This window comes from Alexandromys fortis, unplaced genomic scaffold (assembly GCF_014885135.2).
Source record: "Alexandromys fortis isolate MF-2015 unplaced genomic scaffold, M_Fortis_MF-2015_v1.1 scaffold_13, whole genome shotgun sequence".
NCBI lineage: Eukaryota > Metazoa > Chordata > Mammalia > Rodentia > Cricetidae > Alexandromys > Alexandromys fortis.
In genome coordinates, this window is record NW_026067908.1 from 5,461,637 (window position 1) to 5,480,302 (window position 18,666).

General features: G+C 49.0%; 1 protein-coding gene across 2 annotated transcripts in view; it reads right to left on the minus strand.

Annotated features, from left to right (window-relative positions):
* Cdcp2 (CUB domain containing protein 2) overlaps positions 1-18,666 on the minus strand; it is a 32,986-nt gene that overhangs the window by 12,775 nt on the left and 1,545 nt on the right. Inside the window, exons 2-5 of one of the 2 annotated variants that reach the window (XM_050136166.1) lie at positions 18,380-18,553; positions 9,042-9,254; positions 4,153-4,292; positions 3,796-3,929 (exon numbers count right to left, since the gene is read on the minus strand). In XM_050136166.1, the coding sequence (XP_049992123.1) occupies positions 3,796-3,874 (79 nt within the window). In that variant the 5' untranslated portion in view covers positions 3,875-3,929; positions 4,153-4,292; positions 9,042-9,254; positions 18,380-18,553. Of the gene's footprint in view, positions 1-3,795; positions 3,930-4,152; positions 4,293-9,041; positions 9,255-18,379; positions 18,587-18,666 lie in introns of those variants that run through there. The other variant, XM_050136165.1, reaches the window with a different exon arrangement.

Genomic DNA, 18,666 nt, shown 5'->3' on the forward strand with positions numbered 1-18,666 from the left:
GTTCACGAATGTTAGGATTACAAGCATTGTGTGGCATTTCTGCGCACACGTGTGCATGTGGAGGCCAGAGCTTGACTTCAGATACTGTTCCTAAGATGCTATCCAGAGCTCACCAAGAAGGTTAGGCTGCCTGGACCATGCAGGGAGCTGCTTGTTCCTGCTTTCCCAGCCCTGGGATTATGAGCATGTGGCATTGTTTCATGGCTTCTGAATCTTGAGCTCACTTGGGTCCTCCTGCTTGGCACGGCAAGCACTTTACCAACTGAACTATTGCTCCAGTTTGTAAAAGAAAACTCTTTTTTCCCTTTCTTTCTATTTTTTGGTTTTCCCAGACAGGATTTCTCTGTGTAACAGTTCTAGCTATCCTGGAACTAGCTCTTGTAGACCAGCGTGGCCTCAAACTCACAGAGATCTGCCTGCCTCTGCCTCCTGAGTGCTGGGATTAAAGGCGTGCGCCACCACTGCCTGGCAAAAGAACACTTTTTTTTTTAAAAAAAAAAGATTATTTATTTATTACATATACAATGTTAGAAGAGGCCATGAGATCTCATTATAGACGGTTGTGAGCCACCATGTGGTTGCTGGGAATTGAACTCAGGACCTTTGGAAGAGCAGTCAATGCTCTTAACCTCTGAGCTATTTCTCCAGCGCAAGAACACTCTTTAATGAAATACAAAAATTAATTTTGAGGCTAGAAAGATGGCTCAGTGATTAAGAGCGTTTGCTACTCTTGCTGAGGTCCTTGGTTTGATTGCTAGTGCCCACGTGACAGCCCATAACTGTAACTCCAGTTCCAGGGCATCTGATGCCCTCTTCCGGCCTCCACAGGCCTGCAAGGGGTGCACAGACATATATGCAGACAAAATACTCACAGGCATAGACTAAAAATAGGTAATTCTTCAAAGTATAGATTTGTACTTATTACTGTGTGTTCATACATGTGTGGGCATCATGAGAATGGTGGGGGATGCTGTCACAAGCGTGTGGAAACTTATGGCAACTTTATGTGGTTGTAGGGACCAAACGCAGATCATTAGATTTTTGTGTCAAATGTTTTCACTTTCTGAGCCACCTCATTGTCCCCCAAAAGGAATATTCTTCTTCTTCTGTTTTTTTTTTCAGTTTGTTTGTTTTTTTTAAAATATTTATTTATTATGTGTACAATATTCTGTCTGTGTGTATGTCTGCAGGCCAGAAGGGGGCACCAGACCTCATTACAGATGGTTGTGAGCCACCATGTGGTTGCCGGGAGTTGAACTCAGGACCTTTGGAAGAGCAGGCAATGCTCTTAACCACTGAGCCATCTCTCCAGCCCCTGTTTGGTTTTTTTTGAGACAGGATTTCTCAGTATGTAGCCCTGGCTATCCTGGAATTTGCTCTGTAGACCAGGCTGGCCTTGAGCTCACAGAGAGCCACCTGCCTCTGCCTCCACACTGCTGGGATTAAAGGCGTGTGCCACCATCTGGTTCTTCTTTTTTTTTTTAAGATTTATTTTTTATTTTAAAATTTGTGTGTTCTTGTGTGTCCATATGGGAGTGTGTGTGTGCGTGTAGGTGCCGTTGAGGCAGAGGTGTCAGATCTCCCTGGAGCCACCTGTTCCCATGGGTCCTGGGAACAGAACTAGATTCCCCTGGAAGAGAAGCCAGTGCTCTAAACACTGAGCCTTCTTGCCAACCCCAGGAACATTCTTAATAAAACCACAAGGCTCCATTTGGCCAGGCCAAGGATGGAGAACTTCTGTGAGATACACAACCCCCGTAGTCCAACAATAAACGGCGAGGGGGCATAGTGCTGGATTAGGAATCAAATGTCAGCCAAGCAGAATGCGCGGCTCTTTCTCAGGCTTTTTGTGTTATTGACCTCATTTTGCAGATGAGAAAACTGAGCCTGGAATGGGAAGTTACCAAAACTGACATCTATTGGTCAGCACCCTCTCTTCTAACTCGTGGGACTCCGGCTGCCTGTCTCAGACACTGCTGTGGCTCTGTGGTAGTTCTGACCTGTGGAGAGGGTAAGTGTTCTAGGCTAGGATCCAGCACTTCTCAGAACGTCTGGGGGTGGGGGTGGAGCGTGTCTCTTCCTCCTTGGCCTTAGGTTGGGAATGGGAGCCCTGAGGGTCCATGTTCACGCTGTGGAAACGTCCACAGAAGGCAAGAGCCATGTGAAAAAAAAATGGCCCTGGGCCAAGAAGCCCTGGCTGCTGGCAGGCTCAGCTCCATCTCTGTTACCCTGTTATAGAGCCCAAGATACCTTCTTGCTAAGTATATACAGCTTGGGTCCTGTCACTTGCGGCCAAAGGAATCCTCAATTACACACTTGAACAAAGTCCCCGAGAGAAGGACACACTGCACAACTCTGCTCTGCTCCGCATCGCACGGCGGGCCTGTGCTGATTTGAACTGAGCCTCCCACCTAGGGTAGCTCACAAAGGGGATGGGGCTGAGGACAGTCAGGCAAGCCAGGTGAAGCCACACTGTGTGGTATGCTGTAGCTTGCATCGCAAAGGGCTATGGGATCGCAGTTTTAAGGGAGGGCTGAGCCCCACAGGGGAGGTGATATATGCAGAGCGAGAAGGGAGATTATAGCTACTGGGGAAGACAGGGCAAGGGGGCTCCGTCACTCAGCCTCTGTGGACCTCAGCCGTGCACCTACCAAGTGGGATGCTACCCTCATCCTTACTGAGTGCCACAGGGCAAGGGAGTCAGCGGCATCGCAAGGGTCATGGAGGGGATAGGTCACACGATTTCATCCTGTCTGGGCAGGCTGGTGCTGGGAGTGGTATCTGGTTCACAGCATTATGGCAAGAAGATGGAGGGACAAGTTATAGGAGCTGCTTGCCGAGTCCCCTGCCCCCCCAGCGAGTGTGCCCATTGCAGAATGGTGAAATTACTCCACAGTCTTCACACACAACACCACGAGGGGCAGAGTGACCCAAATCTACAACACTCACAGCCTGGAGTGGGAGAGCTCTGGGAACCTGGGGAGGGAGAATCTGAGCCCAATAGAGGATGAGGAGGGCTTTAAGGAGGAAGTGACGTGACCTAAACTTTAAGGGTGAACAGCAGAGAAAAGGGGACTGGCTAGATGGTGCAGTGGATAAAGGCTCTTGCCCAAGTCTGACCACCTGAACCACCCAGTACACACACGGTGGACGGAGAGAAACAGCTCCCACGGCCTGTGCGCTGAGCTCCACACGTGTGATCCAGGGCACCCGTGTGCACTCGCCCTCCACACACACAATATAATTGAGAAAAGATTTCAAAGAGAAACAGGACTCTCCTAAGAGATTCCAGGAAGAACTTCTTCCCAGGCAGAGGGACAGCGGGGACTTAAGATCCCCAGGGCAAGGCATTCTCAGAAAGAGTGTGGTTCCCAGCAGGCACACAGACGGGTTGGAGCCAGCACACCAGGGACACTGAATGGCACAGTGAGGAATTTGGCACCACTGGCTGCCGTGGGAAGTGCATCCGGCTCCCAGAGCAGAGGAAGACCCTTCCACACTTCTGAGCCATTCTCTTCACGCACAGCAACTGTACCTAAGCCTCTGAGCCTGTGAGTTTCAGCATGGGGGCGGGGACGGGGGAGCCAGCCTTCACTAGGCCTTTGTTCTGAAGATGAAATGCTCTTATGTGAAGCAAACAGTAGGCGCCCACTCAATGCTGTCCTCCCTCCACTACTCAGGAGCAAACACACACTCAACTTCCCGGCTTGTGCTTCTGGAGCCCCTGGTTCCTCTGCTCTCTCCTCCCATCCTCTCAGTTGCCCATTACTGGATCACCATCACCAGATCACCTACCTTCCATGGCTTGGGTCCCAGGACCTGAGTTCAGCAGTACCACTGCCAGCAACAGGCAAGCCCCCAGCTCAGCTAGCATCTCCTCACTGGGGGTCCCCCACCAAGGCTGAGTTCAGGGGTCAGGATCCAAGGGTCTGAGAGGGGAACGAGAGGTGAGGCTGGAAGGGCCCCCAAGTAAATGGTGCTGTGAATAATTCATCGGGCCCTTGAATTAGTAAGCCGATCCCAGGGGCTTCCTTCACTCCTCACTAAGGTGACGGATCTGGTGTCACCAGGTTGACACGTACTGAGAACTGCAATGGCCACTCTGTACAGGGAGGATCTGGGAGGAAATAGGGTAGTGGAGAAAGGGTCTACCTCCCAGGGCCTGAGGAGATGGGATCAATCCCAGCTCAGCCTCCAGATGGTCAGGTGGTGTTAAACAAGTCCTCTCACTCCTGTGAGGCTTGGCCTTCTGATCCAACCAGCGCAGTTATTCGGCTCTGCCTCTGGGGCTGCTGGGAATAAAGAAATGAGATCACATGTGCTAACGTGTGCAGTAAGCACTCAGAATATGCTGACATGCATGACAGGTGCATGCTCCTATCTTCCTCCATCCTCTGCTCCGGAGGGAGCCAAAAGGAGTCCAATGTTTGAGGGACAGATGGGACAAGTTTCCTTCCAATGTGAAAATTCAGCTCAGAGGGAGGGAGCAGGAGCTTGTGGACAGCGAGGAGAGGAGTCTTTTTTAAGGAAGACTGCATCGGGAGTAGCGGAATTGGCGCTTTAGATTTCTGCTGTGAGTCTTCCAATGCAATAGACATGGTTACAGTCTGTAGTGTAACCTGAACAGCACACGCGCCTTCGCTGATCACCAGCCTCATCTGCTCATCGCTGTGTCCAGGCCCCACGCTAGGAGCTGGGACTGCGGAGGAGTCCCCAGGAGTCCTGTGTCCAGCAGAAAATGGGATCTTTCCCCTTAATTAACCCACTACATGTTCTTTTCTAAGTTTGTTTTTCTCCTTCTTGTGTGCTTGTTTCTCTCTTTCTCTTTCTCACACACACACACATACACAGAGGCACGCATGCACACACACATACATACACAGAGGCACGCATGCCCACACACACACACACACATACACACACATGCACACACACACATACACAGAGGCACGCATGTACAGAGGCCCGAGGTCAACCTTGAGTGCTCTTCTCCAGGAACCATCCACCCTGATTTTTGAAACAGGGTCTCTTATTGAATAGAGAATTCACCAGTGAGCCCCAGGGATCCAGCTGCCTCTGCCTCCCTGTGATGAAATAAAACATGCTTGATACCATAACTGGTTTTTAAATATGGGTGCTAGGGGCTGGAGAGATGGCTCAGAGGTTAAGAGCACTGACTGCTCTTCCGGAGGTCCTGAGTTCAATTCCCAGCAACCATATGGTGGCTCACAACCATCTGTAATGAGATCTGGTGCTCTCTTCTGGCCTGAGGGCATACATGAAGGCTGAACACTGTGTACATAATAAATAAATAAATCTTTAATAAATATGGGTGCTAGGGATCGAACTCAGGTCCGTGTGTGTGTGTGTGTGTGTGTGCATGCATACGTGTGCACGTGTGTGTAAAGCACTTTCCCACAGCTCCCCAGTCCCTCCACCACGAATTTGTAATGCCTATGTTGGTGCAGAGCCTGCACTAGGCCTGGGGCACTGGGATGAAATGGGCCATGGGCCTGAGCTCTGGTTTCTGGCATACTGAAGTCAGTCTTGGCTGTCCCACTGCCTGACTGAGGGGTCTGTGGAAGTGAGCCTTGTCTCTACGACCCAGCTTCCTCCCCAGCAAGAGGTAGCTGCCACCTGCTATTCTTCACCAGGATTAACTGAGCCCATGGATGGATCTTACCAGCCTGGCTCAAACACCACAACAAGTGTGCTTTTTATCTACCCAAGAGGAATCCGGCCGCCCATCTGCCAGAGCACGTGTCGCCTCTGGCCCGTCCTTTTGTCAGGCCGTCTCCAGGGAGCCCCCGGCTGCTGGCAGAGGAGGCCACCTGGAAGGTGTTCAACAAAGGGCATCAGGAATGGTCCGACCAGAGCCCAGCTTTGCCATGGAACTGGACGGAAAAGAAAGTTCTGGGCAGGCTGAGAGGTAAAGCTTTTATCAAGCGTATGAATGAAGGGAGCCGGGCAGTAGTAGGGCGTGCCTTCAATCCCAGCACTCAGAGACAGAGGCAGGGGGACCTCTGAGTTCTACAGAGGAGTGCCAAGGCAGCCAGGACTACACAGAGAAACTCTGTCTCAATAATAACAATAAATAATAATAACAGAATGTTTATGGGTGAGGGGTGAGGCGTGGTGCTGGGGTGCTCAGGTGGCTCACATGCACGCGTCTTTCAAATATGCCCATACAGCAGGCTCCACAGTCAACAAGCTGATGCCCCACGCGTGTATCAGGGTCTTGGGGTGAGTTCTCCCACAAGAAGATTCTAGAATGAGGAGTCTGTTTGGGATGCAATCCCAGGAGTGCAGAGAGGGACCAGGCAGGATGGGGAAGAAGGTAACTCAAGCAGGGCCAGTGAGCAGAAGGGCTCAATCCAGGCTGGTGGCATAGACAGTGTCCTCAAGTCCCTGACCTTGAGGAGCTGACGCACAGTTTAACTGCCAGCTCTGCTTCAAGCGGCTTCAAAGGCAGTATTTGCCTGACTTTTCTAACCTGTGCCTGGCTCCAATGCCTGGGGCAGGAGGAGCAGGGGTGCAGGCAGAGCGCTGTGTTCATGGCACCGGTGAACACCAGCCAGCGGTGGGGATGCTGCTGGGACTTCTGAGCATGCGTAGAAAGACCATGACTTTTGTGACTTGGTGACTCCAGACTCCTCGCCCCCACCTCTGAGACTTTTGTCCTGCTCCCTGGCACCATTGTCTGTCTTCCTGGTACAGCCTTCCCAATGACACCACATCCCTGGGAACCTCCTCAGTTCCCCCAACTCAGCAGCTTCCGTTCTGAACACGAACTATCCCCACCCCTAACTTGATGTCCTGTGGTATTTCCCACATCAGGTCAAGGCACACCCACCCTACCTAGGCCACAACATGGACACTGCCTCAGCTTCCCTTCCTCACACCCACACACACTCGTCATAGTGCAGCTTCACAAGCCGAGTGTGTGTACTTCACCATCATGTCCATCGTGTCTCTGTGCAAACGTTATGGTGGAAGTGCACAGTTACCCCAGGGACCGTGTGCTTTTCCAAGGGCTAGGGTCCACATGCTTTTCTACATGCACTCATCTTTTTCCATGGCACACAGCATCTGCCGGTGTGAAGGTTTGTATCTCTCCAGATGTGCACACCCGCAGCTGGTACACATCTCTATGAGAACAGGTGTTCACACAGCTCATTGCCAAGGCTGTATGCGTCTCTGTGCACGTATTGGGGGTGCACATCTGGACTGGGGTTACACTCTAAGTCAGTTTTATCTTCGTGTCTGTACCTGTCACTGATCACTGAGTATAGGGATGGTGCCCAGGGAAACACAAGGGTGCTGTCTGGCATCTGCCTCCCTATTCCACAGAGGCCTGGACTAAGGGAGGGGCTGTGGCAGAGAGCAAAAAGAGAGAGGCCTGTCAACTCTGGGGACTCAGTTGGGATCCCAGGAGTCACATCACTCCCTTACCAGGGACCCCAGGGATCTCAGGGCATTTCCCAGGAGCACAGTAGCCAGGAGGTGGGAACAGGAAGGGGCAGCACCCCCATCCCAAACTTCTGTTGGAGCCTGACAGGAAGTCTTGGTGTCTACACAGTGTGTGTTGTGGGCCTAGATGACAGAGGATGGGGATACAGGAGAGAGAGGTGAAGGGTCCAAGTCAAGGGTGAAAAGGGGGATGGGCAGGTGGGCTCTGTGGAGCAGAGGCTGGTGGTGACCGGGGTGGAGACGATGATGGAAGGTGGTCCAAGGAGTTCATGGGTCCTCTTGGGACCACACCCCAACCCCAGGCCCAGGAAACTATAGCTAATGAATCCCCCCTCTCTCTTTTGAGACAAGGTTTCTCTGTAGCTTTAGAGCCCATCCTGGAACTCACAGAGATCCACCTGCCTCTGCCTCCTCGGTGCTGGGATTAAAGGCGTGTGCCCAGTGAGTCTCTATTATGTCAGTCACTCTAACCTGTTCCTTCCCCACAGGCTGAGGTGTGAAGGCCACGCACTACAAATGGCACCACCAAAGTCCAGGCAGGACAGGGACAAGGTTTTTAAGAGCCCTCAGACAAAAGTGTAAATTGTGTGACTTGCTCGTGGACTGGAGGGAAGAAAGTATGGAGGCTGGAATCACTGTCATTATGGACCTCACCCCAGGGTGGTGGCCACACACTGTCTCTCAGTCTCTGCCCTGTAAGAAAGGAACATTATCCCCATGCCACAGATGAGATAATTGAGTCCCAGAGCTGGGGCTAACCGAGTGGTGACTCGCCATCATGTGACAGGACAAGAGCTGGGGGAGAGAAAGAGCTCAAGTCCCCCCAGCACTGGGGTCTTGCATTATTCATGGTTTGCTGGGAAGGCAGGGGTCGGGCTTGCTTAGCACTGCCTCTGACACACTGTGGACCCTTGAGCAAGTCCCTCCCGCACCAAGTCTCAATTTCCACGTGGGTGAAGTGGATTCCTAAGCATACTCCAGCACCCCGGGCTACTGTGGGGACTAAATGCATGCTTCCGTGGGAAGCGACTCTGCGGAGCGTGAAGAGCCACGCGTCAGCAGGCCTCTGTGTGGCTGTGGCATCTGATGACAACCAGAGTCACCTTGACAGAGCAGGGTGTCCATTGACACCTCATGGATTGCTTCATTTACTCTCGTCCTCTCTTTCCAAGGAGCCCACCACCACCTCCCAAGGCACGGATGCTCAGGCCCACACCACTTGAGTGACAGATGGATGACCCGAGGCAGGGGTTGGGAGGAACTGCCAGGTGGGGTTAAAGGGAAGCTTGGCAGAGGGTCTTGCTGGCATATCTGCAGGGCCAGAAGGCCGGGGTGAGGACAGAAAAGCCTCCAGCCAGTCTAGCTTTTCTCCTCCTCCTCCCTTGAGAGCCTATTTATTAATCCTGCTTCTTTGGCCAAGCTGGGGCCTCTACCAAGCCAAGGTGGATTAGAGGAAGCTCAGTTACATAAGGGAAGGCAGCCTGGAATTGGGACCTCTGGGGAGTTTTCTGCCCTCCCTTTGGCCTCTGGATCCTTCTGGTCCCTCCGTGCTCCTCGGCACACTCTCTCACCTCCAAAAGTCAGTGCAGTATGAAACCTTCCGCTACCAGCCTTGAAGTGACTTCCAAGCCTGGGCTTGCACGCTTTACAGTGAAGCTGTGGTTATAAGCCACACCTCGCCTTGCTGCCTGCTGCCGGGTGCCTTGGTAGACAGTAGCCAGTGATAGCCAGGTCTCATGGCCTTGAGCAAATTCCTCTGCCTCCTTCTGTGCTGGTTTCCTCACCTATAAAATTAGAAAAATGAGCTAGGGTTTGCAAAGGGTTTACAAGAAGGCCTCACACCTTGGGATAGTTCTATTTAAACACACAGACATACGCACGCACACATGCATGCACGCACCAAAAAATTATAGGACAGGTGTGGTGACACACACCCTTAATCCCAGCACTCACCAGGCAGAGGCAGGTGGATTTCTGTGAGTTCGAGGCCAGCCTGATCTACAGAGTGAGTTCCAGGACAGGCTCTAAAGCTACAGAGAAACCACGTCTGAAAAAAACCAAAAAACAAACAAACAAAAACAAAACAAAACAAAAAACCAAAACCAAGACAACAACAAAAAACCCCAAACCAAACTAAACAAACAAACAATAAAAAATAAGTAAACATTCACAAACTTGGTCAGGTGTGACAACATCTGCCTATAATCCTAGTTACTAGAGATGGAGGCAGGAGGATTCCAAATTCAAGGTCAGTTTGAGCACTTTTTTTTTTTTTTTAACAAAGTACTGGGGGGGGGGATGGGGAAGATGTGTAGTACGAATTCTAATTGGCCCTAATAAATAAAAACCCAGAGTCAGACATTAGGGGTGAAAACAGACACCAGAGAAGCAGTACAGCCAGTCACTAGAGAGACCTTTATCTCTACTAAATCCTCAGACTGAAGGGGCGATCCTGTCTCTACTAATCCTCAGATTGTGTCCTCAGACTGACTGCTTCAGACTGCTGCCTCAGACTGCACTGAGTTCCTGATTCCTCCCGCCTTATAGTCCTCTCTCAGCCCAGCCATAATGCTCCTGTCTCCACCTCCCTAGTGCTGGGATTAAAGGTGTGGGATCCCAAGTGCTGGGATCACCTTTGTGTGAGCTCTGTTTCTCCTTTAGACAGATTCAATCTTGTGTGGCCCAGGGTGGTCTTGAACTCTCTGTCCCTGTCTCCTGAGATCTCTTTGCCCCTGTCTCCTGAGTCCTGTAATTAAAGGTGTGTGCCGTCACTCCCTGGCCTCTGGTGGCTTAACTCTGCACTCTGACCTTCAGGCAAGCTTTATTTGTTAAATCATTAACAAAATATCACTATGGCCTAGTATTTATGACATCCAGTTTTTTTCACAACAGTCTTTCAGGAGAGTTACCCATTCCAAGTCACTGCTTGATGACTGGGGTTCAGGGACAATTACTTGTTTTATCAAATTCATTTTTTCCACAAGCATTTATTGAGCATCTACTGTGTGCTAGACCCAATGTTTCATACGGTATGTACATTACCCCACTGAGTCCTTCAGGTCTGTGAGGAGGTGTTAGCATCCCCAATACCAAGTACCCTTGGAGCTGTGTTGCCCTAGCTGACAGTCCTAGCCGGTTATTGTCTGTTCCCCCACCAGCACATAGACACCAAGACAGTAAAAACTCCATACTCTGTTTACTGCCACATTTCAAGTATGTAGTACAGACTGAGTGTCCTGCAGCTGCTGGGAGACGGGCTTGAAACAGCTCCTTTTCAATGTTCAGAGAAGCAAGGGGCTTGCCCTGGACCACACAGCTACTCCATGGTAGAGCTGGCTTAAGTCTACCAGATGACCAGCTCAAAAGTCTACATTCTAAGTCTGGCGTGGTGGCACACACTTGTAATCCCTTCACCTGGGAGGCTGAGGCAGGACGACCCTAGATTGGACCACACTGCAAGACCTCATACCAGGAAAGAAAAAAAGGGAGAGGGATACACCCTTCCCCTTATTTAGTTTGTGTGTGGGTGTGGTGCATGCATGTGACACTGGAGCTAGGCTAGTCACCATGGAGCCAAACTGATCCTCCTGCCTCCACTCTATACCAAGTGCTGAGGTTCCAAGGGTGCTGGGCATCCAAACTCAAGCCTGCACATCAAGCTGTTACCCATAGAGCCATCTTTCCAATCCTAAGCCTTTGTTTTCACCACAGGGCTTATTGGATCCCATGAAAGCTCATTTGTGGGCAAGAGGTTGAGCTGGAGTGGGGACTCAGGATAGTGAGCTGCACATGCCTGGTGCCCAGAGAGGTCAGAAGAGGGTGTTGGATTCCTTGCAGCTGAAGTTATGGACTATTGTGAACCACTATGTGGGTGCTGGAAATCGAACTTGGGTCTTCTGTAAGCACAAGTGTTTTAATGAATAAGCTCTCTTTCTAGACTGTTTTGTTTTTATGAGATGTAGCCGTGGCTGGTCTCAAACTCTACGTAAAGCAGACTAGCCTCAGATTCACAGAAATACACGTGCTGCAGCCTTTCCAGTGCTGGGATTAAAACACATGCTACTATGCCTAGCTCACAACATTCTTTTAAAACCGTGTATTCAGCCAGGCCTGGTGAGCACTGCACTTGGGAGGCAGAAGCAGGCAGATCTGTGAGTTCAAGGACAGACTGGAGTATATATAGCAAGATCTAGGCCCCGTCAGGGCTACATGGTGAGACCCTATCAGAGAGAGAAAGAGAGAGAGAGAGAGAGAGAGAGAGAGAGAGAGAGAGAGAGAGAGAGAGAGAGAGAGANGGTAGGGGGCACGATGAGGGGAAGGGGTCAGAGCCATGACTCAACACACAGCATGGCTTCTAGGGCAGCTTCTGTGTTCATTTTTCCACCTGTGTTTAAATCATATGCTCCAGCTCAGGGTCACATATTAGGTTCAAGTTTTTTTTGTTCTTGTTTTTTTTTAGGTTTATAGTCTTTAATTTTGCTATTCACAACAAAACAGATATCTACAAAGATTTCCCTTCAATAGAAAGTCTCCCTGAAAATATAATCTTTTTGGTATTCTCAGGAGTAAGTAAGACAAATCTTTAAAGGAACTGTAGACAGCTATTAGTGGAGATCTTCGAGTATAAGCAACAGGACTCTGTGTAATTTAGGCAGCAAAATAATTCATTAAAAAGATACTAAGGGGGGCTGGGGAGATGGCTCAGAGGTGAAGAGCATCGCCTGCTCTTCCAAAGGTCCTGAGTTCAATTCCCAGCAACCACATGGTGGCTCACAACCATCTGTAATGGGGTCTGGTGCCCTCTTTTGGCCTACAGGCATACACACAGACAGAATATTGTATACAAAATAAATCTTTTAAAAAAATAAAAAGATACTAAGTAGCTTCCAGATCCAGTAGGCAGACTAAAGGAGCAGGGTTTTGTGGTTTTTTTTGTTTGCCCTGTGTTAAAACATTTTTTAATTGATATTTATTGAGCTCTATATTTTTCTCTGCTCCCCTCCCTACTTTTCCCCTACCCCTTTCAGCCCTCCCCCAAGGTCCCCATGCTCCCAATTTACTCAGGAGATCTTGTTTTTTTCTACTTTCTACTTCCCATGTAGATTAGATCTATGTATGTCTCTCTTAGGGTCTGCATTGTTGTCTAAGTACTCTGGGATTGTGGTTTGTAGACTGGCTTTCTTTGCTTTATGTTTAAAAACCACCTATGAGTGAGTACATGTGATAATTGTCTTTCTGTGTCTGGGTTACCTCACTCAAAATAACATTTTCTAGCTCCACCCATTTTCCTGCAAAATTCAAGCTGTCGTTATTTTTTTTCTGCTGCATAGTACTCCATTGTGTAAATGTACCACATTTTTTCTTATCCATTCTTCTGTCGAGGGACATTTAAGTTGTTTCCAGGTTCTGACTATGACAAACAAAGCTGCTATGAACAAAGTTGAGCACATGTCCTTGTGGCACGATTGAGCATCCTTTGGATATATACCCAAAAGTGGTATTACTGGGTCTTGAGGAAGGTTGTTTCCTAATTTTCTGAGAAATCGCCACAATGACATCCAAAGGGGTTGTACCAGCTTGCATTCCCACCAGCAATGCAGAAGTGTTCCCTTTTCCCCACAACCTCTCCAGCATAAGTTGTCATCAGTGTTTTTGATCTTGGCCATTCTTACAGGTGTAAGATGAAATCTCAAGAGTTGTTTTGATTTGCATTTCTCTGATGACTAAGGATGTTGAGCATTTCCTTAAGTGTCTTTCAGCCATTTTAGATTCCTCTGTTGAGAGCTCTCTGTTTAGGTCTGTACTCCATTTTTTTTATTGGATTATGTGATCTTTTGGTGTCCAATTTCTTGAGTTCTTTGTATATTTTGGAGATCAGACCTCTGTCTGATGTGGGGTTAGTGAAGATCTTTTCCCATTCTGTAGGCTGTCATTTTGTCTTGTTGACCATGTCGTTTGCTTTACAGAAGCTTTTCAGTTTCAGGAGGTCCCATTTATTAATTGTTTCTCTCAGTGTCTGTGCTGCTGGGGTTCTATTTAGGAAGTGGTTCCCTGTGCCAATGCGTTCAAATGTACTTCCTACTTTCTCTTCTATAAGTGTGGCTGGCTTTATGTTGAGGTCTTTGATCCAGTTGGACTTGAGTTTTGTGCATGGTGATAGATATGGGTCTATTTTCATTTTTCTACATGTTGAGATCCAGTTATGCCAGCACCACTTGTTAAATATGGTTTCTTTTTTCCATTTGATATTTTTTGCTTCTTTATCAAAGATCAGGTGTTCGAAGATGTGTGGATTGATATCGGGTCTTCTATTCAGTTCCATTGGTCCTCCTGTCTATTCTTATGCCAATACCAGGCTGATTTCAGTACTGTAGCTTCAAGTTTTATTTTTAAGCCTTATTAATTTTTATTTTATGTGCACTGGTGTTTTGCCTGAATGTATTTGTGTGAAGGTGCCAGATCTGCTCGATACTCTGGAATTAGAGCTACAGACAATAGAGCTGTTATGTGGGTGCTGGGACCAGAACTCAGGTCCTCTGGAAAAACCAGTACTCTCAACCGCTGAGCCTCTCTTTGGCCCCAGGTTCAGTTTTAGTTGTTTGCCGTAGACAATCTGCCCCCTCTCCCAGGTTCAAGTTTTAATTGTTTGCCATAGACAACCTGCCCCTCCCTCCTCTTTCAGGTGCCCCTGTGGTTACCCAGACCAGAGGTGAAGTTCCACTGTACCCAGGTGGGGGTGGGGGAGTTGGTACAGGCTCGCCTGCCCTCCGAGATGACTGGTGTGGCCTATCGTCCTTCTCAACGCGCCCACCTGGCCACTACTCTGAGTGCTGAGGTCCAGGATCTGGTCAAGACTGTCACCCCTCCCTAATATAAACGAGTGTGTTATCAGCAAGGGGCAATAAGATGTGGTGGCCTACAGCCAAGGTCTGTGGGACCTGTATGCAGACAGCTCTGCCACTTCCCTGTGTGCGAACCCTACACTCTTCTGTGTGGCACTGTGTGCGAACCCTACACTCTTCTGTGCGGCACTGTGTGCAAACCCTACACTCTTTGTGCGGCACTGTGCATGCCATCTGTTTGCAGTGAGCCCTGCAGGGTGGGGGCCTGGGACCCACATGGAGCTCTACAGTAAGGTATGACAAAGAAACTCGGTTCCCAGTCTGCCAATCAGCCTCACCTATAAAGACAGTGTTCACCTGGACAAGGCCGGCAGCTTTCACAGTTCATGCCAACTGAAGGTGTAAGACGCAGGGTCTGAAGGCCACACATGCTACAGCCCCTGGCCAGAACCATGTCACCATGAGCAGCACCCAGCAAGACATGCAGATTGGAAGCTCTGAGTGGCAACTATGTCTTTGGTTAATAAAAACACGGGAGATAAGGAAACATGATTTAATACTTGCAATTTGGGGACCAAATCCTCCAAAGTATAAGAAAAGGAATTAAAGGGGTGGGTTGTTTTTGGTTTTTTATTTTTTGAGACAGAGTTTGGCCATGTTGCTCAGTCTGGTCTTGAGTTCCTGGACTCAAGTGACCCTCCCACCTCAGCATCTGAGTAGCCGAGACTGTAGGAGAGCACCATCATACAGGGAGCACAGAGGATTACTGAAGGTGACATTTGGAAAGAAATGGTGTCCCCAGAGGTCAGCCCTGAGCTGAGCACTGCTGGGAATGGCCAGCAGGGAGACAGGGAGTGGACAGGCCTGTCATGATCTGGATATGAAATGTCCCCATATGTCGAATATGTGTTGTTTTAGAGGACGTTAGACACTTCAGCAGCACCTCACTGGAGGAAATAGGTCACTGGGGGTACAGGAGTGTCGGGGTGTCTCTGGGGGCTATGCCTTGTCCTGATCCCTTCCTCTCTCACGCTGGCTGCTCTGATGCTGTGCCTAGCCATAGACCCCAGGCAGTGGAGTCAGCTGATGGATCGAAACTCTGAGCTCCTTCTTCTGTTTCACTCAGATCTTTGTCTCAGTGGTTAAAAACAACAATGACAACAACAAAGAAACAAACCAAAGACCTCCTAATACAGGCCCAGGCACCCATGTCAGGCCATGCAAGCTGTTTCCCTTGTCCTCACTAGACTAAGAGATAACCTGAAGAATGGTTACATTCCCATTCTATAGATGAACAAACTGAGCTTCAAAAGAGCTAAGTTACTTGTTGTGGGTCACAGGAAGAGACTTGAACCTAGGTCTGATTTATTTTAAGAAGTGGATAAAAAGAAGGAGAAAAAGAGTGTACTACCACGGTGCTTGGCAAGTCATTTTGGATTTGAGTTGATGAGGAAAAGAGCAAGAACAGGGGAGCCAAGAACCTGCCACATCTGAGGGCCAGGGACACCCCAATGCCAGCACTGTTGGGTCTCACACCTAAGAGGTCTGGGGCATAGGAGCTCACAGAGACTCTGTGAATTTCTGAAGGGCTATGAAGGGCCAATCCTGCTGTGAGGAGGGAAAGACAGGGAGCATCTGAAGCCCCTACTTTTTAAAGTGTATGGACTGCTATGTTGGAGCATTTTGTTTTCCTCTGTTTTTGAGACAGCGTCTCAGGCACCCCAGGCTATCTTCAAACACATTAGGTAACCAAGGATAGCCTTGATCTGATCCTCCTGTCTCCACCTCCCAAGTGCTGGGGTTACAGGTGTGCACCTGTCCGGGTACAGCAGATACTGCCTTGCAATCTTTAATTGTAGAACTATTATTTTAAACACAGGTAGGGGAAAATAAAATAATAATAATGCAGCGACCAGGGAACCCAACACCCAGATTTTCCAGAATCTCATTTCAAGTATTTTCTGTAACACGATACAAGAGCAGGTATGGCCAGCAGTCCCTCCCTGGCCCTTGCCTGTCTGTGTATCACCAGCATTCACCTCTGGGCTTGCACTGGGCTATCTCTCAACAGTAAACATTATTTTGGAGTTTAATAATTCCCAAATACAAGTACTGTCCCAGTCCCAATTTTTTTTTGTGTGTGTGTTTTTTATTGGAGTGTGTGTGTATGTTTGCCAGAGGACAACTTTTGGGAGTTGATCCTCTCTTCACCATGTGGGTTCCAGGGTTCAAACTCAGGTTGTCAAACTTGGCAGCAAGCACTGGTAGCTGCTGAGCCATCTTGCTGGCCCTGTACCTGTCCTTTTACTATGAGCAACTTATTCCATTCCGACTTTTAAAAACATGTAATCCGTGTTGGTACATGGAGACCTGGTCCTGTCGTTTTTGACTACAGTTTGGTGTCCTCCTGGAACCCTTTACTGGGGCTCGGGTGTGCTAGAGTGTGTCCTTAGTTTAGCAACCATGAGGCTCTAGGACCAGTCCCCAGCATTGAAACAAAACAAACAAAAGGGAACTTCTTATTTCTCAATCCTCTTTTCCATGAATAGATTTTAGTCTTGACTGTCGCACGCCATATAGGAACAGAAGTCTATGTATATATACCTCCAGGTATACTCATGTATCATATAACTTTTAAAACAATTACACATGTTAGAACTTACATGATCTTGGTGGCTCAGTGGCTTAACTCGTGTCTCTAACCTGGGTAATATAATGGCATGATCCCCTGTGGATGAAGTGTTCAGCCATGTGTACAATACTGTACAATTCTGCTTATGTCTCAGTACTGTACCTCCAGGAGGTACTGAGCACCCTCTGTAATGGTAATATGGTAGCTGGGCTAGGTCAGGCAGGCTCTTGCTGTGCTCCCTGACTGATGAGGGGGTCAGTGGCAGAGGAGTCTGGGGTGCTGCTCTGTCTCTCTCACAGAGTAGTGAGCTCTTTGTTGGCCTCCTGAGCAGTACCCAGGGCACTCCATCCCCACAGCCTGCAGAGAGAGGGAGGGACTAGCCAGCTGACAGAACCTGCACACCAAGTGAGATGACTTCATGAATTCCAATCGGTCCTCTCTAATGATCACCTGTACCTTGCCAGGCACAACAAACACTAGCTGTGGACTCTCATGTACCCAGGTGACAGGAGAACTTTTGGCATCTTGGCATTGTGGGCACATCTGTGCCCTCACTAATGTTCCATGATAATTAATCCCACTAAGCAGAAAGCCAGGTGGTGGTAGCACACACTAATCTTGCACTCAGAAGGTAAAGGCAGGAAGATTTCTGAGTTTGAGGCCAGTCTGGTCTATAGAGTGAATTCCAGGACAGTCAGGGCAATGAAGGGATGTATATATAGTTGGATGTTTCCTTGCCCAACTCCATGTTCCCAAATACTCAGTAGCCACTTCCCAAATTACCACACAGAGGCTTATTTTAATTATAAATGCTCAGTCAATAGCTCAGGCTTATTACTAACTAGCCCTTACATTTTTAAATTAACCCATATTCCTTATTTATACTCTGCCACGTGGTGGTACATTTATTATCAGGGCACATTCATCTTCTCTCCCTCTGCATCTGCTGGTGACTCTAAACCCTGCCCTTCTCTTTCCCATCATCCTTAGTTTGGTTGCCCTGCCTATACTTCCCGCCTAGCTACTAGCCAATCAGCATTTTATTAAGCCAATTTGAGTGATAAATCTTTACAGTATAAACCATGTCTTGAAAAAGTAAAACACTGCACTAGTAGCCAGGTTGCCCAAATTCTACCAGAGTGAGGTGAGGGAAAGGGATCCACCCTAGGACGGGGTTGTCAGTTGCCTCTGGTGGCCTGATCTAAAGTCCAGGCATTAAATATCTAAAGCAGAAACAGAGTGAGGCAGGTGGGGACTGCCATAGACTCCTCGCCTTAAGTGGAGCCCTCCCCACCCTCCCAGAGATGAGCAAGAGCACTGCTTCTGAAGCTTCTATTCTCGGGGCAGGGGAGTGTCCTTGCCCTTCCTGCAGGCCAGGCTTAAGCCCTGCTCATCACTCTCTTAGCACCGAGGAGCCCATTTCTACAATACTCACCCCTTTTGGAGCTTCGAGTTCCAATGTGTGCCTTGGTTGGGGCTCTCCAGTGGGAAAGTTGTGCCTGGCACCTTTGCTGCTATTTCCTGGGATGGTCAGCTCTTTGTCTCCCAGGAGCATCCATGATGACCACCAGCAGGATTCAGGAAGGCATGGCGGTGAAGCTCTAGAGCCCTAAGAGAGGATTTGTATCTTGTCCCAAGCCATAGGCAAGGCGAGAACAGAGCATGAACTGTGCTTGGGAGGCCTGGTCCTGGGCCAGAGCCTTTCACTCATATCACACCTGC